Here is a 25,270-nt window from a genome sequence, read left to right as displayed (position 1 = left end):
AGCCCCACATCGGGCTCCTCTGCTATGAGCCTGCTTCTTCCTCTCCCACTCCCCCTGCTTGTGTTCCCTCTCTCGCTGGCTGTCTCTATCTCTGTCGAATAAATAGATAAAATCTTTAAAAAAAAATTGTATAAATAGCAAGAGGCCAGTTTTGTTCTTTGTGCATATATATATATATATATATATATATACAAAATATATATGAAATCTTTCCATATATTAAAAAAAGCTTAAAAATAAGTCAAAGTCACTCCTGGCTTTATTGAGATGTTATTGACATATAACGGTAAGTTTAAGTTATACGACGTGTTGATTTGATACACTTACATATTGCAAAATAATTATCACCATAACGTTAACTGATACCTCCACCACAACAAATAATTACCATTTCTTTTTTGTGATGAAAACATTTAAGATCTACTCTCTTAGCAACTTTGAAGTATACAATGTAGCATTATTAACTATAATACCATGCTGCACATTAGATCCCCAGAACCTATTTGTCTTATAACTGAGTTTTTACCCACTGACCCTCATCTCCACATTTCCCATACCCCTCAGTCCCTGGTAACCACCATTCTACTCTCTGTGTCTGTGAGTTTGGCTTTTTCAGATTCCACATATAAGTGAGATCATACAGTATTTGTCTTTCTCTCTCTGACTTATTTCATTAAGGATAATGCCCTCAAGGTCCATACATGTTGTCGCAAATAATAGGATTTCCTTCCTTTTCATGGCCGAATAATGTTCCATTGTATATATATATACATCTTCTTTATCTGTGCATCTGTTGACAGGCACTCTGCCTGTTTCCACACCTCAGCTATTGTGAATAATGCTGCAATGAACATGGGAGTGCAGATATCTCTTCAAGACAATATTTTCATTTCCTTTGGATATATACCCCAAAATGGGATTGCCACTGTGGCTACACGTTCACATTCCCACCAACAGTGCACAAGGGTTCTTTTTTCTCCATACCCTTGCCATCAGTTATTATCTCTTGTCTTTTTGATGATAGCCATTCTGACAAGGGTAAGGTGATACCTCATTGTCATTGTGATTTCTTTCCCTGATGATGAGTGATGTTGAGCACCTCTTCACGTACCTGTTGGCTATTTGTATGTCTTTTTTTTTTCTTGAAAATGTCTATTCAGTTCCTCTGCCCATTTTAAAATCAGATTTTTTGCTTCTTTTGCTATTGAGTTATATGAGTTCTTTATATATTTTGGATATTAACCTCTTATCAGATATATTATTTGCAAATATTTTCTCCTATTCCATAGGTTATCTTTTCATCTTGTTTCTTTTGCTGTGCAGAAGCTATTCAATGTGATGCAGTCCCACTTGTTAATTTTTGCTTTTGTTGTTTGTGCTTTTGGTGTTACATCCACAAAATCACTGCCAAGACTAATGTCAAGGAGTTTTCTCCTCATGTTTTCTTCCCAGAGTTTTATGGTTTTGGGTCTTCCATTTAGGACTTTAATCCGTTTTGGGTTAGTTTTTGTGCATAGTGTAAGATAGGGGTTCAATTTCATTCTTCGGCATGTGGTTATGGAGTTTTCCAAACACTATTTATTGAAGACACTATCCTTTCCCCATTGAGTATTCTTAACTTCCTTGTCAAGTATTAGTTGACTGTATATGTGAGAGTTTATTTCTGAACTTTTCATTTTGTTCCATTGGTCTATATGTCTATTTTTATGCCAGTACCATAGTATTTTGGTTATTATAACTTTGTAGTATAGTTTGAAATAAGGAATTGTGATGCTTTGCTCTTCTTTCTCAGGCTTGCTTTAGCTATTCATAATCTATTGTGGTTCCATAGAAGTTTTAGGATGGGTTTTCCTAATCCTGTGAAAAATTCCGGTGGGATTTTGATAGGGACTGCACTGAATCTATAGATAGGCTTGGTTAGTATGGACATTTTAACAATATTGATTCTTCTGATCCATGAACATGGGATATCTTTCCATTTGTTTGTGTCTTCTTCAATTTCTTTCATCAAATTCTTACGGTTTTCAGTGTATAGATCTTTCATCCTCTTTGTTAAATTTATTCTTGTTTTATTGTTTTCAATGCTAATGTGAATGAGATTTTTTAAATTTCTTTTTTAGATGTTTTACTGTTAGTATATACAAATGCAACTGATTTCTTGATGTTGATTTTGTATCCTACAACTTTACTGAATTTGTTGATCAGTTCTAATAATTTTTTGATGGATTTTCTATATATAAGATCATATGTTCTGCAAACAAAGATGATCTTACTTCTTCCATTTCTTTTTGGATTCCTTTTATTTCTTTCTCTTGCCTGATCACTAGGTCTAGGACTTCCAGTACAAGTTGAATAGGTGTGGTGAGAGGGGGTATCTTTTTTTTTTTTTAAAGGTCTTATTTATTTGACAGAGAGACAGTCAGCAAGAGAGGGAACACAAGCAGGGGGAGAGGGAGAGGAAGAAGCAGGCTCCCAGAGGAGCAGGGAGCCTGACGCAGGGCTTGATCCCAGGACCCTGGGATCATGCCCAGAGCCAAAGGCAGATGATTAATGACTGAGCCACTCAGGCGCCCCAAGGGGGTATCCTTGTTTTGTTCCTGATCTTAGAGGAAACACTTGCAACCATTCATTGTTGAGTATGATATTAACTGTGGGCTTGTTACATATGGCCTTTATTATACTTAGATATGTTCCTCCTTTACCTAATTTGTTTAACATATTTATCAAGAAAAGATGTTGTACATTGTCAAATGTTTTTCTGCATCTATGGTGATGAGTAAATGATTTTTATCCTTTATTCTATTAATATGGTGTCACATTGATTGATTTGTATATGTAGAACTATCCTTGAATCCCAGAGATAAATGACACTGGATCATAGTGTATGATCCTTTCGATGTGCTGTTGAATTTGATGTGCTAATACTTTATTGAGGATTTTTGCATCTGTATCCATCAGGGATATTGATCTTTGTTTTCCTACAGTGTTCTTATCTTTCTTTGGTATCAGGGTAATGCTCCCTTTGTAAAATTAATTTGGGAGTATTTCCTCCTATTATATTTTTCGGAACAGTTTGAGAAGAATTGGTGTTAAGTTTTCTTTAAATGTTTTGTAAAATTCACCCATGAAACCATAAAATCCTGAGTTTTCTTTGTTGGGAGGTTTTTGATTACTGATTCAATCTCCTTACTCATTATTGGTCTCTTCAGATTCCCCATTTATTCATGCTTCAGTCTTGGTAGGTATGTTTCTAGAACTTTTTCCATTTCTTCTAGGTTATCCAATTTGTTGGCATATAATTGGTCATCATAGTCTTAAGATTCATATATTTCTGTGGTATCAGTTGCACTGTCTTCTCTTTCATTTCTGATTTTATTCAAGTCTTGTTTCTTAGTCTAGCTAAAGGTTAGTTGATTTAGTTTATTGTTCAAAAACCATCTCTAGTTTCATTGATCCTTTCTATTATTTTTCTGGTCTCTATTTCATTTATTTCTGATCTGATGTTTGTGATTTCCTTCATTCTGCTAACTTTGGGTTTAATTTTTTTTCTAGTTCCTTGAGGTACCATTAGGTTGTTTACTTAAGATCACTGACCTCAGTTCACATTTTGGTTTCACATTCAAGAGCTCTGCATTCTTGTCTAAGTCACTTAATTACTCTCTGCCTCAATTTCTTTATCTCTAAAATAGGAAAAAACCCAGTACTTGCTTCATACAGTTCTTGTGAGGACTAACATAGCTGATCGAAATAAGTCAGTTAGCAGGATGTATGGTGCATAATAACTCAATGGATCCTAGAGGCTATTATGATTTAATATCTGTCTCCCTGGCTGCAGTTCAAGTCCCACGGGGCAGAGCTCACTGTCATATGCCCAGCATTTGGGACATGCTGGGTTGGGGCCAGCCCAGCATGAAGTTGAAGAATGAATCTGTCCTACCTCACACTTGATGTTCACTTGCAGATTTGTCAGCAACCGCTGGATTTTCTCAATGAAAATAAGGTCCACAGACAGGTTATGGAATTTGCTTTCAAACTTGTTGATGACATCATTGGCCTGTAAAGATATATCAAAAGTAAAGGAGAGGGGTTTAATTTGGAACTTACAGACTTTGGAAGCAGAGGGGGACAGGCTCAATTTTTTGGAAAGGGGGCTTGGCAGGCCCATCAGGCAATGAGCAAGGGTGTCCTGGGAGCCTGGCTGGAGGTCAGGGACAGGGCTCTCCCACCTGGTCCAGGTAGTCACTCTCCATCTTCTCCATGTTGATCATGATTAAACTTTCAACAAACTCTATTCGGGAAGCTTCCTTCTCCAGTCGATGACACAGTGAGTCAATTTCTTCAGAAGAAAAGTTGCCTCCCTCAGAAAACAATCTGCAAATAGTTTGAGAGAAATCCAAGCCACTGATCAGACCTGAACTTCCCACCCATCCCAAAAACTATGGTTGACAAAGCTTTAGAAAGTATAAGATCATAGAAAAATGAATACAAGTGATTCAAAGATAGAAGCAGTGAAATAACCCAAATGTCCTTCAAGGGAGGAACGGAGAAACAACATGTGGTGTATACACACAACGGAGTAGTATTCAGCCTTAAGGTGGAATGACATTGTGACACATGCTACATGATGAGTCTTGAAGATATTATGTTAAGTGAAATAAGCCAGACACACAAAAGGACAAACACTGTATGATTTCACTTATATGAGGCACCTATGGTAGTCAAATTCACAGAGACAAAAAATGGAATTATGTCAGGCGCTGGGGGAGGAGAATGGGAGTTAGCGTTTAATGCATTCAGAGCTTCAGTTGAAGATGATGAAAAATGTGGAGATGGATGTTGGTGATGGTTGCACAACAATGGGAATGTACTTAATGCCACTGAACTAACTATCCACCTGAAAAATGGTTAAAATGGACAGTTCTATGTCATATATTTTGTCACAATAAAAAAGTAAGGGGGAAACAAGACCACGTCTTGGTAGAGAAAGCCCAGTGCCCACAGAGGCCCCGGACACAGGCTCCCACCTGCAGTGCTTGATGAACTCGATGTTGGTTAGGCGAAGCTTGCCCAGGCTCTCCTCCAAGTACTGGCGGAAGCTGCGCAGGGACACCTGGATGACATCAACATAGCTAAGCAGCTCCCGGTGCAGCGTGCTGCTGAGAGTAACCAGCCTGGGGGACACAGGAGGGCAGGCTGGTGACCTGGGTGTGGACGGGCAGCCTGGGGGGCTGCTTGCACTCCACTGCTGTGCCCAGGTTTGGGGCCACCAGAACCATGGCCATGTTCCTCTGGGTAGAAAAAGGGGCTAAAACGAAGTTCAAAATGCTAGCGTGTGCAGGACACAGTGTGGAACTCTCCATGTGCTGTATCAGAGGACATCCTCTCCTCTCTCTGGCCCTCGCCCCTGAATTACTGAAGTAGTCCCCAGGTGCCACTGGATCTTCACCCTCCCTGGAGCGCTCTCTCTCTCTAACTCCCAGCAATGTGGCTCCTGCGGCTGGTGCTCTCCCGAAGGAGTACCCTGCAATTTCCTCTTTATCTTTAAATCCACCCTAACCAGCTACCTATTGTGTACCTGACACCTGTGAGGGCTCCTCACCTGTTACCCAAATGAGGCCTCCCTGAGCACGTAAGAGCTTCCATCTCAAATCCCTGAATGGTCTCCTCGGAACCCCTTGCTCTGCTGTGAGCACATCCCCACCTCAAGCTAGGCCCATGCTCCTTCCTGAGGAGAAAATTACCTTCCTCCATCCCAGGCCAAGGGGCCCACCTGCAGGAAGCTCTTCTTGACTCCCCTTGACGCAAGTGGCCTGTCTCCACATGCACATTTCAGGGCAGGTTAGAAGCATCCCTGCATGCTGACCATGTGCACCTTTTTCTCTCCCTGGCTGCTCATCCGGCTCCCAGCCCCCAGCCCCCCGCCAGACGGTTCACACTTAGACTCTGACTCCTGTGAAGAGGTGAGCTGAAAAGAGAAGGTTGCTGTGGGGCCTGGAAAAGGGAGTCTTATCCACCAGGAGAGAGCAGCCAAAGGCTGGCATCTCGTGTCTGGGATTCTAGGGCCACGAGGCCAGGGTGGAGACTTCCATGCACCTCACCTCTGGCTCTTTGTGGCATTCAAGAAGATGTGCTCCATGTCGTAAATCTTGCGGCGGAAGTTTTTGCTCTTTATGTTTTGCTCTTCTTGGAACTGGCAGAACATCAGCCTCTCCTTCCTTAGTGTCTCGGTCACCCCAGCACAGTGGCTATCCAGCCGCTCTTGATGAAGCAAGAGCTCAGCTGAAAAAGGACGAGGGGTAGCTGAGGCCCTCTGGAATCTCAAGTCACCTCAGGACGTTCCTCTCCTGGACGGTGACAGCTGCCCTGGTCAGGGCTTGGCTTGGGAATGGGTGCAGATCTGAGAGAGGCCAATCTGAGACTGCCGCAGGGTCTCTAACTGGAGAAGAGGCTGTGAGCAGGGAGGTCCCTGCTTGGGAAGACACGTAGGAGCAGGTGGGTTGGGTGGAGGGTGTTGGGAAGGGGGGAATTGTGGTGAGAGAGTCTGGAGAAAACACCAGCACAACGCTGCACAGGGCAGTCGGAGTGTGCTCCTTTCTATCAGCGGCTACTTTTTCCAGGGAGCTTGAATTCCAAAGCATTTATAGGGTGGTGTAAACGGAACCAGGATTTGGCTTCAAGGGCTCCATCATAGGCCTTTAGAGCTTTAGGCCTCAGCCCCGGGTCAGCCCACCCTATCTTTCTACTGTCTGCAGGTGAAAGAGCTGTTATCCCAGCTCGGCCAAAAATGAGTGCAGGGACTCTGGGATGTTGTTTCCCTGACCTCAATCTCCCCATCGTGCACTGGAGTAGGGAGCCAGGGAAGGGGCAGGAAATCAGCCTTCATGGAGTATCTCAATTTATATTTATATTTAACGCACACATTTTCCAGTTGAACACAATGAGGCTCCAAAGCCAAGAAGGGCTCCCCAAGCCACAAGCACTGGGACTCCAGGCCAGGCTGTCTGATTCTACAACTCTGTCACTGTTCAAGGCAGAAGGAGTTTGGTTGGGGCCATGTGGGGTCACTCTGGGAGCTCAAAGGGTCTATGAAAAAGCTTGAAGTGTGACACAAGTGAAAACCCAACAGGGTCACTGAGGATCCAACTGAAAATATGCCACCCTTTGATAGAGCCCTCTGCCTAAGAGAGAAATGGCATCTCTTTTTAAGTTATAAATTATAAGCTTAAATTAATGGGTACCACTTGCTTGTGATTCCTCACTGTACCGTTTCAGGGAGAGTTAATTACCACCAACAATATCCCCTTCTGCAAGTAAGGAAGGGATCAGAGAGGTCAGGTAACATGTCCAGAGTCACACAGCTAGAGAGGCTGAGCCTAATACTCTGATTCCTGAGCTACAGGCTTGCCTCTAGAGCATCTGCTATGCAGACATGTATCTGAGAGGTGTGTGAGCATATCTGGTATTCACACTGCTAAAACGGGACAATACTCTTCATTCTAGCATCTAAAGTCCCGTTTAAAAAAATTTTTTTTTTTAAATCTCAAATGTGGCTTCTGAGTACTGCTTTCTCTGCCAGCCTGGGAGGTGGAACCCTCCACGAGGACACCTAATGAATGCAGAACGCAGGTAGCATAGACTCCAGCTGTCTGGGGCAGGGAGGCCTTCTCAAGCAGGGGCTGTACCTGCCCTGACGTTATGGATGTCCTTTTCAATGCGCTTGGCTCTTGGCTCATGTAGATGATGACGCAGTTCCAATTCTGAATCCAGCTCATCGATCTTGGTGGCCACCATGACCCGGGTTTTGAGGATACATTGGTCAAACCACTTCTCTAGGTGCTCGAAAAAGCCAATTCGAAGTCTGAGGGAGAGACCAGTGAGGGTCAGCTCTGCCAGTGGCGTGACCAGGCAGAGAGCTTTCCAAATTGATACAGAGAGTGCTTCCCCCTTTCACTTCTTCCTCATTTTATTTCCCAACTATATTATATTCCTTTGTCTGGATGGACCGTCATGAATTTAGCCAGACTCCTGCTGGAGGACATTGGATGGTTTCCAACCATTTGTTCTTCAAAAAAGGCTGCAATGAATAACCTTGTACCTAAGTCTAGTGTAGAAACATTTCTATAGGATACATTCTCTGAACTGGAATTGTTCAATCAAAGGCTAAAATACATGTGTGGTGCTTGCAGATATGTCTTAACTGCTTTCATGGTGAGGCAACCGGAACTGCCATCTGCAATAACAGTTCCCATTTCTCCACAGCCTTGAGGCAGATTGCCAAACTTTTGAATTTGACAATTTCATCATGGTATGACTGAAACTGAGCACACTGGCATGTGTTTTAAGACTATTTAATTTCTTTTTCTACATATTATCCATTAATACCTTTTGCCCATCTCTCCATTGTGTAGATGCTGTTTTTCTTATCAATCTCTTTATATGGGCACTCTTTATATATTGGGAACATGAGGTCATCTGATTGTGATGTGAGTTGCAAATACTTTTTCCCAACTTATCACCTCTCTTTTTCAAAATTTATGTATTATTAAGATGGCTATGTATTGTTAAGCTGTTGGTTTTCCCCAAATTCATCTATAGATTCAACTCAATAAAATCTATCTACAGATTCAATGCAATCAAGCTGCCTGGGTAACTCAGTTAAGCATTCAACTTTTGGTTTTGGCTCAGGTCATGATCTCATGGGTCATGAGATCAAGCCCCATGTTGGGCTCCATGCTCAGTGGGGATTCTGCTTGAAAATTCTTTCCCTCTGCCCCTCCCCCCTAACGTGCACACACATTCTCTAAAATAAATGAGTAAATCTTTTTAAAAAAATAAAAATAAAAAGCTAAGCAGATGTCTTCTTCCAGAAACTGATAAGCGGATCTCAGGTTTATGTAGAAATGCAAATGGCCAAGGATAGTTGAGGAGAAGGCCAAAGTTGGAGAACTCACACTACCAGATATTAAGACTTAGTATAAAGCTACAGTAATCAGTCAGGGTGAGGCAGTGATGCAAGGATAAATACACAGAGAAACAGAAAGGAAGTGCAGCAGAACAGTGGGGAGAGGAGAGTCTCCTGGGGTCAAGTGGTTATCCATATAGAAAGAAATTAATCTGAGTCTTACCTTGCACATAAACAAAATTAATTCCAGGTGAATTTTACATCTATATGTGGAAATTTAAAACAATAACATTTGTAGTAAATACCATAGGAGGATACTTTCATGACCTTGGGGCAAGCAAAAATTTCTTAGATAAGACAGAAAGTACACTAACCTAATAAAAAAAAGTTGATGAATAGGGCCTTATTACAAATAAGAATTTCTTTTCATCAAAAGATGGCTTTAGGAGAGTAAAAAAAAAAGGCAAGCACAGAGAGGGATAAACATTTGCCACATGTTTACCTCATATCATAACAACAACCTCATATCTAGAATAGGTAAATTACATAAATTTATAAGAAAAAAGATTGACAATCCAACCAGGAAAAAATGGGCAAAAGATTTGACTAGGCATTTCAGAAAAGATAACCAAATGGTCAACAAGTATGTGAAAAGGTACAAAACATTAATGATCAGGAAAATGCAAATTAAAACCACAATGAAACACCACTACATATACACCAGAATGGCTAAAACAAAAACTGTTGACAATACCGAGTGTTGTTGAGGATGCAGAGCAACTGGAACGCCCACACATTGTTGTAAACTGTTAAAGTCACTTTTGGAAACTCTTTGGTAGTATCTTTTGGTTGTATCTTCTCAAGAGGGATGCACATATAACCCTATGTCCCAACAATTCCACTCTCAGTTATATATCTAGCAGAAATGGAGACATATCTCCGTTTGCCAAAAGACTTGTACAAGAATGTTCAGAGAGGAATTGTTCCATTCCCCAATGAAAAACAGCCCAAACGTGCATCAGTAGTAGAATGGATAAAGAAATTTTTATAATGGAATACTAGACAGAAATAAAAATGAGCTGAAACCACATTCAAAAATACGTATGAATCTCGCAAACATAATGAAAGAATTCCAACATAAAAGAATACGTTTTCTATGATTCCATTTAAATAAAGTTCAAAACCAAGCAAAAGAAGTTAGAATACATGAGATGAATACATGAAGGGACTCCCAGAGAGTTGGTCATGTTCTATTTTGGGGGAAGTAGTGGTTACCAGGTGCATTCCCTTTGGATAATTCATTCAGCTATACATTTCATGATTTCCATACTTTTCAGTATTGTATCCTTCAACATGCAAATCCAATTAGTTTAACACTGAATTATTTTTCTGGTTAACCCTAAGGCCAGATGGCATAGTGCTTGTCTCAAGACTCTGGAATCATATGGTCTAGATTCATATCCTAGATCCAACCACTTCCTATCTCAGAGATCTTTTCCAAATTACTAACTCTCTGAGCTTCAGTTTCTTTGTCTGTAACATAGGCTAATTATAGTACCCCCTTCATAGTTATTGAGAGTAATAAATCCTCCCAATCAATATTAGCTCTTGTGGTGGTCCTTGTTTTCCTTCTTTAAGGAGAAGACAGACTATGCCTATGACAGAGAAAGGAGAAAGGATGAGTTTCAAGTCAAATTTTCAAGGTGAGATGATGATGAGGTGAAAGAGAGTGTCCAAAAGCCTGACTTAACTCCTTTTAGTCCCTACCCATGTCTACACATAGGAGGTAGACTAAATCAGGTGATCTCTAGCTGATTAGTCCTAGCTATAACATTGTAAAGTCAGGAGTGCAATGAAAATGCTATTCTAAAGGCAATTGCAAATTTCCACATTGGGTCCAAATTCAAAAACAGAGGCCCAGAAACTTGGGAGTTAGGGGAGGTAAATTCTCAGTGGTAGAATTATGGGTCATTTTTATATTCTTCATTGTACTTTTTTCAATTTTCTGCAATTAATGTGTCATATAATCAGAGCCAAATACCATATGGATATATACTCACACCTAGGGTCTATAGCTACATAATTATTAAAAAAAAAAAGGAAAGAGGGAGGGAAGGAAGGAAAGAAGGAAGGGAAACCACAAGATTCCACATGTGCCAGGGGTTCTAACATCTTGCAGGGAAAACACTATTTCTTATGTACAAGGCCCAGGCCAGCAAGGCAACCTGGGACAGGTGGAGGGAGCCACTCTCACAGAAGATTATCTGTGACTGCAAATAATTCCTGGAAATTTACTATTCCTTTAAATTGTTTCTCATCTCAACCCTCAGTTACCTACACGTTTTCTTTTTCCAATTGAAACTAGTCCAATCTTTTGTTATAATACCTCACCTTGTTAATAAAACTTAGGACAGGAGAACAAGAATAAAAGGGATTTCTACTCACTGTCTCTTAATTTGTAAAACTAGTCTGGACGGAATGATCACTTGTTCTAGCAAGTTGGCACTGGAAATGTCATTGATGAGAATGGTGGAAAGGTTGGAATGGGGCTCCTTGCAACTCTCTTCTTGTTGTTCCAGGGTTAGGAAGACAAAATAAGTGTGTCCACTGGAGGTTGTGAAGGACTCCATGTCCTCATAGGAGATCTTCCCCAGACTCTCTTCCTGGGCTTCAGCCTATGCAGAAGAGAAGACTTTAGACTTGACGTCATCAGACAGACCTGGGGATCCAACTACAAGATCCTTGATATCAAGGTTGTAAACCTGTGGGCTGAATCTTGCCTGTAATTATTTTTGTCCAGTACAGTGCTTTCGAAATCGGGAAATTCTACAAAGAATTTGGATTTTGGATTTCTCTTAAAAATCAGAAACTCTGGCAATTCTGAGTCTCCATCCCTACATGGCATTATTGGCTGGAGCTGAGTAATGACTGCACAGTTGCCTTAGACTGAATGTTGGGTGCTCTCCGAAATTCATATCCCCAATGTGTTGGTATTTGGAGGTGGGCTTTTAGGAGGTGATTAGGTCAGGAGGGCAGAGCCCTCATGAATGGGATTAGTGCCCTTATAAAAGAGTTGGTTCTTTCCACCATATGAAGACACAGTGAGAGAAGATGACTGTCTCCGAACCAGGAAGTGGGACCTCACCACACACCAAATCTGCTGGCACCTTGATCTTGGGCTTCCCAGCCTCCAGAACTGTGAGCAATAAATTTCTGTTGTTTATAAGCTGCCTACTCTATGGTATTCTGTTATAGCAGCCCCAACAGACTAAGACAATCATCCTTACCACTTGTCATTATTTTACACTTGGTCTCCAGACCTCTTTTCTATTGCCTGCCTGTGGGCATCTGAATTTGGGATCCCTGCTCAAAAACAAGTCTCCAATGCTAATTCTTCTACAGCAATATAGGAAGAGAGTCTTGCAATGTCATGATTATGGAATTCAAGTTACTGTTCTATGAGTTGGAACATGTTTTGAGGACAAGATTTATTTTTTTTAAAGATTTTATTTGTTTATTTGACAGAGAGATAGCCAGCGAGAGAGGGAACACAAGCAGGGGGAGTGGGAGAGGAAGAATCAGGCTCCCAGCGTAGCAGCCTGACATGGGGCTCGATCCCATAACACCGGGATCACGCCCTGAGCCAAAGGCAGACGCTTAAGGACTGAGCCACCCAGGTGCCCCTTGAGGACAAGATTTATTAACATGAGAGTAACTTCCCTGCACTCCAAGGAGAGCTCTGTCTGCCAACTTGGATATGGATCTTTTCTGCTACATAAGAGAATGGGAAGGGAGAGGGAATGGAGAGGCTAGGATGGTCTACACAGGAAAGAAGAGCTGGGAAAGAGATGACCAGGGAAGGTCAAGGAAAACCAGACAGTTAAGGGGTGACTTCAGAGTAGGTTGTTAGGAAAGATGTTAGGAAAAGAAAGTGAATTTTAAAAAGCATTGTTGTGAGATAAGAATTGGATTCTTGTGGACAAAATAAAAGATGTGCATACATTTGTAAATCCCAATGGAGACTGCACCATTGGGGATCCCAGCTTGTATTAGGGATACACAGAGCGAGCCTAGCATGCTTGCCCCATACCCAAGAATGGATCCATTGTTGACTTACCTCATCCATAAATAAACTCTCATGCTCTTCCTCTTCCTCCTCCTCCCCCTGCTTCTCTTCCTCTTCATGCTCCTCTTCCTCCTCCTCTTCCTCCTTCACCTCCTCCTCCTCTTTCTCCTCCTCCTTCTCCTTCTTCTTCTTCCTCTTCTCCTTCTTCTCCCTCTCCTCCACCTTTTCATTCTCTTTCTCTTCCTCCTCCTTTTTCTCCTCCTCTGTCTCCTCACCTTGAACCATCACGTTTTCCTGGTTCAGGGATGGTTTTATGGAGCTGTGTCTTTCAACTTGCATTTTTTCGGATTCCTGAACAGACTCCTCACTGGACTCATCCATCTTGTCACTCAGTGCAGACTGCTCCTGCTGGCTCACTGCCATCTCTTTGGTTAAGGAGGACTCAGTTTCTTGATCATCTTCTTCCATCTCTTCTATTGGCCTGGAGGGACTTGTCCTGCTACTTTCACCTTCCTCACTTTTGCTCATTTCCACATTAGCCCTCTGTTTGCTTCTCCATTTTCTCATACTGTCCTGGAAGTGCTTTTCGTGTGCTTCTGTTGATGACCAATCCCAAAGCACAAGGAAACACTGGTTACCAAAGTAGCCTGGATTGGGCCCGCCCAGCCCACAAATGTACAAGAGTGAAGTCAGAGAGTATCAGACTCGAATTATAATAGCATTACCTGGTTCCCTGAATTTGAAAATGACTTCCCCATCCAAGGTCTACAAAGAAAAACCACAGGGCACCAAGTAAGCGGCACTGAATTTCTCCAGAGGGCCACTCCTAAGGGCAACTCTTTTCATTTAAGTAGAAGGACCCACCCTTCCCCTTCAACATCTGATGTGGGCCTTGACTACTTATTTCCCTGGGGTAATCAGAGTGTTCCCCAACCAGGGAATCAGTCTTCCTTAATCCCAAACAGGCCAGCTAATCTTTCTATCACACAATAGGCATGAGTAAATAAACTCTCATTCTGGCATTTTTGTAGTGATCTGGGGCAAAGAGCAAGAAAGTGTAAACTGAGGGATGCAGACACAGGGGTAGGAATCTGCTGCTCCCAGTGCTGGATGTGAACATACAGAATGAACATGATTTATGTGACCCGGGAGCCCCTTCGTTAACCCTACAAATTCTGATTCACAGGCTCTAGATGAAGTCATGAATATACCGTGCCATGGATAACAGGTGGGCTGTAGAGTTTGCAAGTCTGGATTTGAATCCCAGCTCCTTTCAAGCTGAGTGACCTTGGCCGAGCCCCTTAAGCTCTATGGGACTCAATCTCCTCCCTTGCACCGTGGAGATGATAATAGCATCTTAACTTGAACCCAGGCAACCGGACCGATCTCAAAGTGAAGATTACCTGAGGCAGCATTTACTAGCAACTGGAACAGAGATCTCTGCTGAGTGGAGGGATTTTCTGGGGAGCTGGGGACCCTGAATATATGAGAAAGCCTCAGCTAGGCTCAGTGATAACCGCAAGTAGTGTCAGCTCTGGCCACGCAGGGCTCTGGCTGGCTGTGCGGGAAAGAGACAAATCTAGGAGGGTCAGACCGGGACATTCCATGTAGTCATGCATTTACCCAGGGAGCATTCACTGTGTCTGAATCTTGTGCAAGACACTGTGCGAAGGGCAAGCGAAGCCGAATCAAAATTAGTGAGACATAACCTGCCCTTCAGGAAACACCTACTCTCCATGTTCTGCTCTCCTGTATTTGCCAGCAGCCAGCATACAGGCACACCCAGAGAGAGGAGAGGGGACGGGGGCGGGGGGGGGGGGCGTGAGTGTCTGGGACACTTGTCCCTGGTAGTGGAAGGCTGGCTGGCTCTGGGATGTGTGGAGACAGAAGGCTGCCAGCAGAGGAGCAGGATGAGGAAGGCCGGGGTGGGGGGGCAGGGGGGCAGGGGGCCTATGCAGGAAGAGTGGGGAGCTTGCTGAAGCAGGGAGGGGCAAGGTGGGAACCAGACGGGGGAGCCTCTGAGGTCGTCCAGGATGGTGAGTTGGATTTGGCAGGGGCTGCCGAGTTGGGGGCAGGGGGGGACTTCTGAGCCGGAGAGAGGGCAGGTCTGAGCGGTATTTTAGGAGGGTTATGTGGTAGTGGTGGGGAGGACGAATGGAACTCCAAGTCCTAGAAAATCATCTTTTCATCATAATTCCATACAAGCCTGAGGCCTGAATTCGGAGCCTTCAACCTCTTTTAATCTAAGAAAGAGGTGGTCTCTTTTAGAGATGCCTTCCGCTTCTTATTCCTTGCTGTCCTGACAGTCTAACTCGGCAGGGATTAGTGAAGGAGGCGTGCGAAGGCAGATCAGAGCTAGAAGATATGCTCTCCTTCTGCTTCTCCGTGAGTGGCCGGGCGTTTGCACCACTTTCCTACCTGTTCGAAGATCTCGCGAATGTAGAAGTGGCGGCTGAGCGTGGAGCTGTAGGAGTTCAGTTCTTGCAGTATGATTGCGGGGTACTCCATCACTTCCTTCATCAGGAGCTTGTGGAAACACTCATACCTGGGAGCGGGGTAGGGGACACCACTGTCTAAGGGGGGCTCCACTGAGCTTGGGAGACCCCAACCAAGAGCCATGCCGCAGGCCACACCGAGATGGGTTGGGAGCCGCAGTTCACTCTGCACGGAGCCCCGCCTGCGTCTCCTTTCCCTCTGGCAATCCTGGGTTTGTTTTGCTATTTTTCTGATCCTACAAGGAATACACACTCTTTGTAGAACATTTAGAAAACACAGACGGGAGAGTTCTCTGTTTGTTGTAACATGGGTTCTGATTTCCTGTCCACAGTCCTAACCCTGTCCTGGAACTTTACCTACATCATCCCATCAAACCCTCCAGTGCCCCAGGGATCAGGCTTCATCTGTTTCCCAGGCAAGGAGACAAGGCTGCGGGGTGTGGTGTGAAGTGACCTATTTGCCTCAAGATACACTTCCGAAACTAAGTACTGAAACTAAGTACTTGAAATCATTTGGCAGTGCAATTTCATTTCTACGAATGGTCCTTATAGAACTAGTTGTACAAGGGCACAAAGATATGAGACAGTTCACAGAGAACCGCTTTTAATATTGAGAAATTGGAACCAATCTTATAAAGCTAATCAACTGGGTGATGGTTAGACCATTATGAAGCACCCGTATTAATGAATTCTGCATGGTCATTAGAAAATGGACATCTATCTGCAGTTAGGGACCTACCTGCATTGCGTGATCCAACCTTCATTGAAAAAACACTGTGTATGTGTTTATATTCACATAAATAAAGGTACATGCCCACGAAAAGGAAGAGGTGGGCAGGAATGAGAGGGAAGTTTCTACATGTTTGTATTGGTTAACTTTTTTTTCTTTAACAAAGAGCACCTATGTTTTAAAATTTGAAAAGGTAGTGGGAGGGCCCATGCTCTTGACCTTTAAACTACATGGCCGTGAAATCTCCCTCCATAAACTTTTCAGATCAAAGTTCTTGCTGGAAGCTTGTGTTGGCTGAGAGCAGAGCCGCAAAAGACCACTAGGACATTCTCCAAAGCTAGAGGCAACATTGACACCCTGGGCTCCTAAGCAGGCAGCCTCTGATCCTGAATATGAATTTTAGGCCATTCTCTTCTGTCTTTTGGGATGTGGTCTGCCTACCTGTATTTCATATTCTTCAGGAAATCTTTGGCCTTTTCCAGGTGAATCTTCAGTGTTTCCTCATGGTTTTGCTGCCTCAGTTGGTCCAAGAGCTTATCAAGGCGGGCCTCCTGGGCCTGGCAGCCACCCCCAAAATAGGAGGAAGCAGATGTGTTACCAAAACTCAAAACTTGCAGAGTGCCCGTGAGTGACATGCAGAGATCCCACCACCAGAACCGAGGGGCAGGTACCTCAGGGCAAACGCAGGACTTTTTCCTACAAAAAGGGGCACCAAACGTGCCATCACACTTACCTCAGTGCCATGGGCTCTTCTGTGATAACGTTCTTCTCTGTCTACTTTACATCCCTGGAGACCCAGCTCAGATGGGACCCCTCAGGGACATGTCTCTTACACCCACCCTGCCTGGCCAGGCCCCCACTACACCTTCCCATGGCACCTGGCCCTTGCTCTCCTTGAGACCAATTGTATTTAAAATCAGATGCTGGGTGTGCCCCTCCACTCCCTAGACTGTGTGAAGGCAGGTGGGGCGGGGGCCCAGCTCCTCTCCTGGGGGCACAGGGTGCCTGCCATAGGTAGGTGCTCCGCACCGCCACCCCAGTCTGTCTGTCTTGCACACTCTCTTACACATGCATCTGGATCCAGGGACCCATCACTAGCCCAGACCTGACAGGCAGATTTCCTCCACTCCCATCCAGGCCCACGACAAAGGTGAGGCTCGATTTCTCCATCTGTGTAAGTTTTATAGCTTGAAGTTTTACATTTGAGTCTAAGATAAGTTTGGGGTTAATTTTTATTTACTATGTGATAAAAATGGTGGGAGGGTTTTTCTGTTTTTATCTGAATGCCGGCTGAGGTTACAGGCCACCAGGCAGAGCCATCGGCTGCGGACCTCTCTTCCGTCCCTGCAGGGCCCCCGGGCTCTAGGAGCTGCACCTGCTCCTCCAGGCTGTGCTTCTGCCACTGCTGCTCCATCCGCTTCTCCAGCTCCAGGTCCTGCGCCGACAGCATGCTCTGATGTGCCTCCCACAGCTGCACGGCCTCTTGGAAGTAGCTGAAGAGATCCGAGCTCTGCCATTCTGTCTGCTTTGCCAGGCTCTCGAAGGATTTCTGCAGCGGCAGAACCCAGAGGAGGGGCCTTGGAGGCCAACTGGCCCGGGGCATGGAGGAGCCCCTCCCCCCCACAGGGCTCCCTCGGCAGCCAGTGGAGGCCCCACCTCTCCCAGGACCGGCTGTCCGCTGCCTGGGTACCATCCCTCAGGGTCATCTTCCTGGGTCACACGTTGGCTCATGGCCCTTCCTCCTCTGGGACAGTTTCTGGTCTACCCAAAGCCATGCTCTCAGTCTGGCTGACCCAGAATTCCCATCTCTAGACCTGTCCCATATCCGCTGAAGTCACTCGTGGGAAGAAGGGGAAGTTTGGGGCCTCGAAGAAAGCAGGAGCCCCCGCAGACAGCAGCCTGGGCACCCGGGTGGGCCACACCCATCTCCGCCTCGGCAGCTCTCCTTCTTTGGAGTTCCCAGATTCTTAGCATCTGAGCCGAACACCACACTCTGCTGTGAATCCTCACCTCTTCCCATTTTATGGATGTATTTCATGCTCTCATTGGAGTCCGCAAACTCGGTCTAGGAACTAAATTTGGCCCTCTGCCTTTTTTGTGTGGCCCTGAGAGCTAAGCATAGATTTTACATGTTTTAACAGCTGAAAAAAAATCAGATGAAGATATTGAATGATGTGGAAATTATATGAAATTCAAATTTCAGTGTTCACAAATAAAATTGTCTTGAAGCACAGCCACGCCCATTTGTCCTGGTGTTGCCCACAGCGGCTTTTGTGTGACAACAGCAGAGTGAGGATTTGCTACAGAGACCTGACGGCCCACGGAGAACTGAAATATTTACTATTTGGCCTTTAGCAGAAAATGTTTCCCCAGCCAGCTCCAGATTCTAAGAGTCTTGGGGCAGGGGCTTGTGACTCCCCGTGACCCTTGGGCACGCAGACTCAGAGAGGGCTCCGAGGAGCATCACTACCCCAGCCCGGACAGCGTGGCTGTCAGCGGGCAGCTGGGGGGTCGCGGGTGCGCCTGGAGCATTGGCCCAGAGGGACTGCCCCAGAGGGGCGGCCAGGACCAGGGAAATGGACTCACTGGTGATGAGAAAGCTGGGGGCCCTCAGACTCTGGTCTTCTCCCCCCTCCCCCCGCTCCCCAGCTGAGCGGGTCCCCAGCTACGCACATCCAAGAGCTCCAGCTCGTCCTCCACCTTGCTCTGCAGCACTCCCACCATCTGGAAGAAGTAGGGGCTCACCAGGCTCTCTGCCTCCTCCTCAGTAAAGGCCTTCCAGTCCAGCAGCTGCTTCTGGAGGGGAACAGGGCAGAGCCTGGCTTAGGACTGGCACAGGCTTCACCGCAGGGCTTGGCCCTGCCCCACTGAGGTCTGCCTCTCACCCAGCCTCAGGGGAAACCTCACAGCAGCTGAGATGGTCCATCTTTACAGTCTGCCCACCAAGTCTAGGCGCCCTGTGCTATCCCCGTTGTCTCACAGAATCCCCTGAAGGTGTTCTCCTTAGCCCCGTTTGACAGGTGAGGAAACCAAGGCTCAGAGGAGTGGGGGAACTTGCTGTAGGCCACACATCCGGCAAGTGGGGGTGCTGGGATCTGAAGTCAGAACTGTCCTGCTGACCCTGGAGACATCATCAGCCATGCTACGGCCTCAGTGTGGCTGCAAGTCAGACGGGGCTCCTATCTCCTATGGCTGAATTCCTATGATGCCAACTCGAAAGCAGGCTTCTTCATATTAATAAAGCCTTGGTTTATGCACCAAATCTAATATAAACCAACCTCCCCCAAAGAATTGTCTATAGTTGCATGCTTCCAATGCTGCTGACTAGGGACACCAAGCACCCTTCCTCTGTCAGGCCTAAGACGCTCTGGGGGGGTGGGGTTGCGGACTTCCACTTATCCCCTGTTGTGCCCCCAGGCACGGGGGTCAGCACCAAGGATCGAGGGCCCCTGGGCTCTCAGGGAGGTCCCAGGCAGCAGCAGGACGAGGGGAGGAAACTGTCAGGTGCATGGTGCTGGGAAGGCTCTCCTCGGGCAAAGCTTTCCCTCCCTTCTCTCCCTCCAGGCTTTACTTCTGGGACTTGACACCCTGAAAAAGCTTACTGAGGGGCCCGTGGCTGGCCCTCAGGCTACAGAGCAAACGGGCAGCCTCTGGGCCTTTTACAAATTTGGTCTTCTCCTCTCCAGAGGGGGCTGGTGACACCCGCCCTGCAGGACCTCATGGAATTCAAGGTGAGCCTGTGCGAGCAGGTGGTGCAGCCCCCGGGACGCAGCACCGCACCCCGCATGGTACCATGAAGCACTGTGCCCATCTCAGAGTCTCGGTGGCAGAACGAAGGCTCTACAGACTCAGGAGGGGTGGAGTAGGAACTTACTGGAGCCAGGAGGCAGGGAGGGGGCATTCTGACAAACTATCTCCTTGCACCCCAGAAAAGCAGGCATTGTCATTGAAGCGCTTTGTGAGGGAACTCACGGTTTCACCCTCTGACAGGGGCAGGTGGGGTGGAAAGAAGGGCTGGGTGTGACAGCAGTGACCACACTAACTTACAAAAGTGAAGCCTTGGAAATACCCCCCCACCCCGCCATCTGACCCGCCCTGAATCAATAATGCCAAGTGCTGTAAGTGGTACAGACGGTCAAGGCTGAAGGCTGACGTTATCAGAGAGTGTATCAGGGAAGTCTTCCTGGAGGAGGTCAGGCTGGGCTTCACCTTGAGTGATAGGTGGGAAGCACTGGGGAGGAGGGGTCCCGGTGGAGGGATGCCCAGAGGCCAGGGAAGGTCTGGGGCATGTGAGGAAGGAAAGCGGGGGATCCAGGCTGGGGGCGGGGCAGGGCACCCACCTTGCACTTCTGCACGTGAGCCAGGCACTCCTGCCATGTCTTCTCATACTGCAGGCGGATCCGCATCATGAAGTCCATGTGGTAGGTATCTCCGTGGGCAGAAAGAAAACATGTCAGCTGCTCTTCCAGAAGGAAGAGCGGAGATTAGAAGGGGTTTCCCCTGCGCAAGAAAGGCAGCTTCTCCCTTTCGTGAAGATAACTGAGGTGAGATCCGTGGTCCCGATTCTGAGCAAGGGCTGGGATCTCCTTCCTCACAAAGTCCCCAACACCCCAAGATAAGGATGTTTCCCTTCTCTGTTCCGAATCTATTCTAACCCTGATTCTTGACTCTGTTTCAAGGCTAATGAAATTCTTTTCAGATGGTTATACCAAATCATAAACCAATAACAAGGTTGCAAATTAACTAGAGTTTAATTCCTTTAAAAGTGAATGGGCTAGGAGAAAGCTCAGAAGCTGATTGATTTTCTCTCCTCCCCGTCTACTGTTTACCACTTTCTAATAAACTCAGTGTGACTCTTGGTGACTAAGACAAGTAGCTGAAGTTTAATGTACCTGGCAGTTCTAGAAACTGAAAGCACAAAGATTCTGCGGTGGTCGTTTTTGGAGGAGGGCTGTGGAGGAGGACAGGTTGGATGGAAGCTGGGTAGATGGAGGACACGGAGGGGGTGGGGGGGCAGATATGCAGTGGAACTGATGAGGAGAAGCTCTGAAGCTGGTTTCTCGGGTCCCAGGGTGGCTTCCTAGGCTAGCACATCCCCACCCATCCCGTGAAGTCACTGAGATCTGTGCTTCCACTCCTGTACCCCTCTGATCTCTTCCACTCTGACCTCATCACTCCCAGCTCCGAACTTTGCCCTGGGTTCCCGCTCCCACCAGAGAAAGCCCAGCCTCCCCCACATGGCTGCGTGGCCAGCACAGTCTGGCCCCTTGGCATCTTCCAGCCTCCCCGGTCATGTCCTCCTTTCCCCAAAGGACCCAGCTCTGTCTTGCCCCCTGAGTCTTCTCACATGCTATTCCTCCTGCCAGAAAAGCTCCCCTCAGCCCTGGGTTTGGCCAACTCTTGCCTTGCAGTTCTTGACTGGATGAACACTTCCTTGGCAAGGTATCGTATGACCCTTAACCAAGCTGTGTCCCCAGAAACATGCTGGTCACCTGTCTACTCTCTGCTGTAACATCCTGCATGGTCTGACTTCTGCTGTGGCCAGGAAACACCCAAGGAGCAATGCACCCTGCTGGGTACCAGGGCCCAGCCCTACACCCATCCCTAGGGGGTACCTGGTAAATGGCAGTCATTGCTACTATTTAGGGTCTTGGGGCTCTTGCCCCTGGTATTATAATTCTAATACCTCTGCAGTTCTAAACCTGAGAGCCCTGAGAGCAATGGTGGGTATTCTTAACCAAAGTACCCAGGTCAAGTGCTGTTGTGACTTCATTAGCTGTGTGACCATGGGCAGGACACCTCACCTCTCTATGCCTCTGAGTCCTTCTCTACAACAGGGGGACAAGACACCACTGACCTTACCAGTAAGTTTCAAAGGAAATGGAAATATCCTATATCTTCTAGAGTAGGGCTTGGCAAACATTTCCTATAAAGGGCTAGATAGTAGATATTGCCAGTTTTGCCAGCCATAAAGTCTGTTGGAACTACTCTTTTTGTTTTGTTTTTTAAAGATTTTATTTATTTATTTGACAGAGAGGCCATAAGCAGGGGGAGCAGCAGAGGGAGAAGCAGGCTCCCCACTGGGCAGGGAGCCCGATACAGGGCTTGATCCCAGGACCCTGGGATCATGACCCGAGCTGAAGGCAGACGCTTAACTGACTGAGCCCCCCAGGCCCCCCGACTACTCGTTTCTGCTGCCGTAGAGCAGAGGCAGCCAGACACAGTCTGTGAGCAAAGCTGTGAGCACAGCTGCGTCCCAGGGAAGCTTACATGCAAACAAGCAGGAGCCCATGGGTGGGAGTTTGAGGACCCTCGTGATAGAGCATTTTTAAACATTACCATTTATTATTGAGCACTTTCCATGTAAGCCAGGCATTGAACTACATATGACTGGACTGTAGGATGTAATTTCTCACAACAGCCCCACAAGCAAGGTACCGTTATTGTTCCTCTTGAGATCCCTATTTTATAGAGGAGCAGTTTGAGGCCAAGAGAGGCCGTGACTTCCCCCAAGCCACACAGTTGGGACAGCACAGAACTGGGGGTTAAACCCACATCACTCTGATTACAAGACCACATGTCTGGCATCTCCTATGCCCAGCACCAGGACCCCAAGCTGTCCTCACAGGAGCTCATCAGAGCCATCCCTCTGGCTCCTTGCTGGGGTCAAGGTTCAGGGGTCAGAGTGTGTGGCTGGCATGGTTGCCAGCTGGGCAGGGACCAGGAAGCTGTGGGAGCGAGGAAAAGAGCTCTACCAGGCAGGGTTTGGGAGATCCTATACGAACCCTCAGAGCTCACGCTTCCATCTGCACTCCCTCCCTCCTCCAGGGGACGTGCCCCACCCCCAAGTTTATGATAGACGCTCACACAGATGCCTGGCTTCTACCCGAGCAGGGTTCTGAAGAAAGCCAAGCGGCTTGCCACAAACCTCACTCACCGAGGTGCTTGTTTAAGGAGTTGAGAGAAGAATGCCATTCAGTCAGCTGGGCTTTGCTGTAATTAGGGGGTAGAAGGTCACTGGGGAAGGAAGATATGACAGGTAAGCCATGCTTGAATAAAACGCTCACTTACCAGAACTGGCAGCATCTTTAAAGCACACAGCCCCAGGGGAGTATCTATGTACATATGGAAGAAACAGTTGGCTTGCTGGGGATCTCCTGGTACCAAAAATATAACTCATAAGAGGTCTATTAATATTAACAAGTCTGTTACTTAGAAAATAAAACAGGACACCTGGGTGGCTCAGTCGGTTAAGTCCCCGGTTAAGGACTCTAGAATTTGCCTCAGGTCATGACCTCAGGTTCATGAGACGGAGGTGGCATGGAGTCTGCTTAATATTCTCGCCCTCCCTCCCCTACCTCACACACCTGTGCGCCCTTTCTCTCTCGAAAGAAAGAAAGAAAGAAAAAAAAAGAAAGAAAGAAAGAAAAGAAAACTGAATTTCCCTAATGGAAAAAAACAAATGGTTCACATCACCTGACAAAGGAAGCCTACTTGCCTACTTCTAGGAACCGAATCCCAGGTCACAATATAAATGCATACAAAGTTTATGCATTAAGACAGATGCTTAACAATAGTGTTTATAAGCACTCAAAAAATCATAAACTTCATATCCAACAATAGGGTTCTGTCTAAATAAAGTACGGTGAATTCTCTTCTGAAGTCACTAAAGTAGTGTGGCACATTGAAAAACCAGCCAATGTCAGTAGCTGCTCCCCTCAGTCTGTTTCTCTACCCCTGGGCTGCGCTGGGCCACGTGATTTGCTTTAGCCAATGAGACATTAACAAATGAGACAGCAGGTTGGAAAGGCTTGTGTGCTCCCCTTGCCCTCTTGTTGGGGGGAGCTTTGCCACCACCACCAGAGAAGCCCCAGCTGTCCCAGCCCAGGCTCCAGACATGGGAATGAGGCCATTGTAGACCATCTAGCCCCAGCCCGACCAGCCCAGACCGGGGGAAACACCCTGTGGGAAACAACCCACAGAATGGTGAGAAATAAGAAATGCTTGTTGTTCTAAGTCACTAAATTTTGGGTGGTATTTAATGGTACGGAAAGATGCATATAGCAAGGAGGACCATACGACTTATTGCCCAAACCAGGACATTTTTGACAATGAAGAGAGGGATTCTATTAATGATTATACCAGGACAAGATGTGTAACCCACGGTGGCCTTGGGCACCCTACTTATGGTGGGACAGTAAAGAGCAAAAGATAACTACGAGACTGTGTACAGCATAGTCTCAAGCCAAAACATTATACGAAGTGCAGTATTGTGTCCTGGATTGGGTCCTGGAACAGAAAAAGGACAATAGTAGAAAAACTGGTGAAATTTGAAAATGTCTGGGGTCTAGTTCATGGGTTTGCAGCACATACTTCAGACACAGATCGTGCCCTGGCTTCACCCCTCTCTGTACGCCCACGGCAGAGGAGCTGCTGCGTCCTGTACATGCACACTCTTGCCGCTGACTTCACAGAGTTGCCCCCAACTCCCTCAGCTTGGGTCAGGTCACCCACCAGCTCTGTGCTCTGCCCGCAGACACTGCCGTTACATAGTGTTTCCCGGCAGTGGCCAGACGTGCCAGGGAGTGCATTTTCCTGCCTGTCTTTGGCCCTGTCTCTCCCTTCACTCAGGCGGCTAGCCAGCCAGCCCTGTGTTCACAGCCTGTGTGAGGGATGTGGCAGGGTAGAAAAGACAGCAGCCTAGAATCTTTCTGGATTTTGTTCTCAAAATCTAAGTTTTCAGGAGAGCCTAGAGCCCTGGGGAGGGGAAGCATTGGTGGGAGTGGGCCAAGAACCCTGGGGAGGGGAGCTGGGCTGGCAGGCGACAGCTGAGGACCAGGGCTCTCTCCTCACCCAGCAGAAGGGGCCTGGGGGCAGGGGTGGGCAGATAGGATGGCAGTTGCCTGGCAGTGGCAGCCTGGGTCCTCCTTCCTGGAGGAAGGCCGGGGGGCAGCTGTAAGACCCAGGTACCCGGAGGGAAACAGCTGCCTGAGTGTGAGGCCACAGGGGCACAGAGTATCCTCAAGATTCCTGCTGCCAGTTGTCGAGGTGGGGGGTGGGGGTGGGCAGTGGCCCCA

General features: G+C 46.6%; 1 protein-coding gene across 6 annotated transcripts in view; it reads right to left on the bottom strand.

The window, feature by feature from the left end:
- CCDC180 (coiled-coil domain containing 180) overlaps window positions 1–25,270 on the bottom strand; it is a 74,132-nt gene that overhangs the window by 27,785 nt on the left and 21,077 nt on the right. For 5 of the 6 annotated variants that reach the window (XM_048222996.2, XM_057313608.1, XM_057313609.1 and 2 more), the window contains exons 14-27: window positions 23,131–23,210; window positions 20,534–20,622; window positions 18,867–18,989; window positions 17,569–17,742; window positions 16,635–16,750; window positions 15,387–15,513; window positions 13,694–13,733; window positions 13,020–13,564; window positions 11,348–11,577; window positions 7,683–7,858; window positions 6,099–6,279; window positions 5,025–5,171; window positions 4,227–4,371; window positions 3,938–4,054 (exon numbers count right to left, since the gene is read on the bottom strand). In XM_048222996.2, the coding sequence (XP_048078953.1) occupies window positions 3,938–4,054; window positions 4,227–4,371; window positions 5,025–5,171; window positions 6,099–6,279; window positions 7,683–7,858; window positions 11,348–11,577; window positions 13,020–13,564; window positions 13,694–13,733; window positions 15,387–15,513; window positions 16,635–16,750; window positions 17,569–17,742; window positions 18,867–18,989; window positions 20,534–20,622; window positions 23,131–23,210 (2,290 nt within the window). Of the gene's footprint in view, window positions 1–3,937; window positions 4,055–4,226; window positions 4,372–5,024; window positions 5,172–6,098; window positions 6,280–7,682; window positions 7,859–9,376; window positions 11,578–13,019; window positions 13,565–13,693; window positions 13,734–15,386; window positions 15,514–16,634; window positions 16,751–17,568; window positions 17,743–18,866; window positions 18,990–20,533; window positions 20,623–23,130; window positions 23,211–25,270 lie in introns of those variants that run through there. The other variant, XM_048223001.2, reaches the window with a different exon arrangement.

This window comes from Ursus arctos, unplaced genomic scaffold (genome assembly GCF_023065955.2).
Source record: "Ursus arctos isolate Adak ecotype North America unplaced genomic scaffold, UrsArc2.0 scaffold_18, whole genome shotgun sequence".
Lineage (NCBI taxonomy): Eukaryota > Metazoa > Chordata > Mammalia > Carnivora > Ursidae > Ursus > Ursus arctos.
Note: the sequence above shows the minus strand (reverse complement) of the source record. Positions and strands in the feature narration are given on the sequence as shown.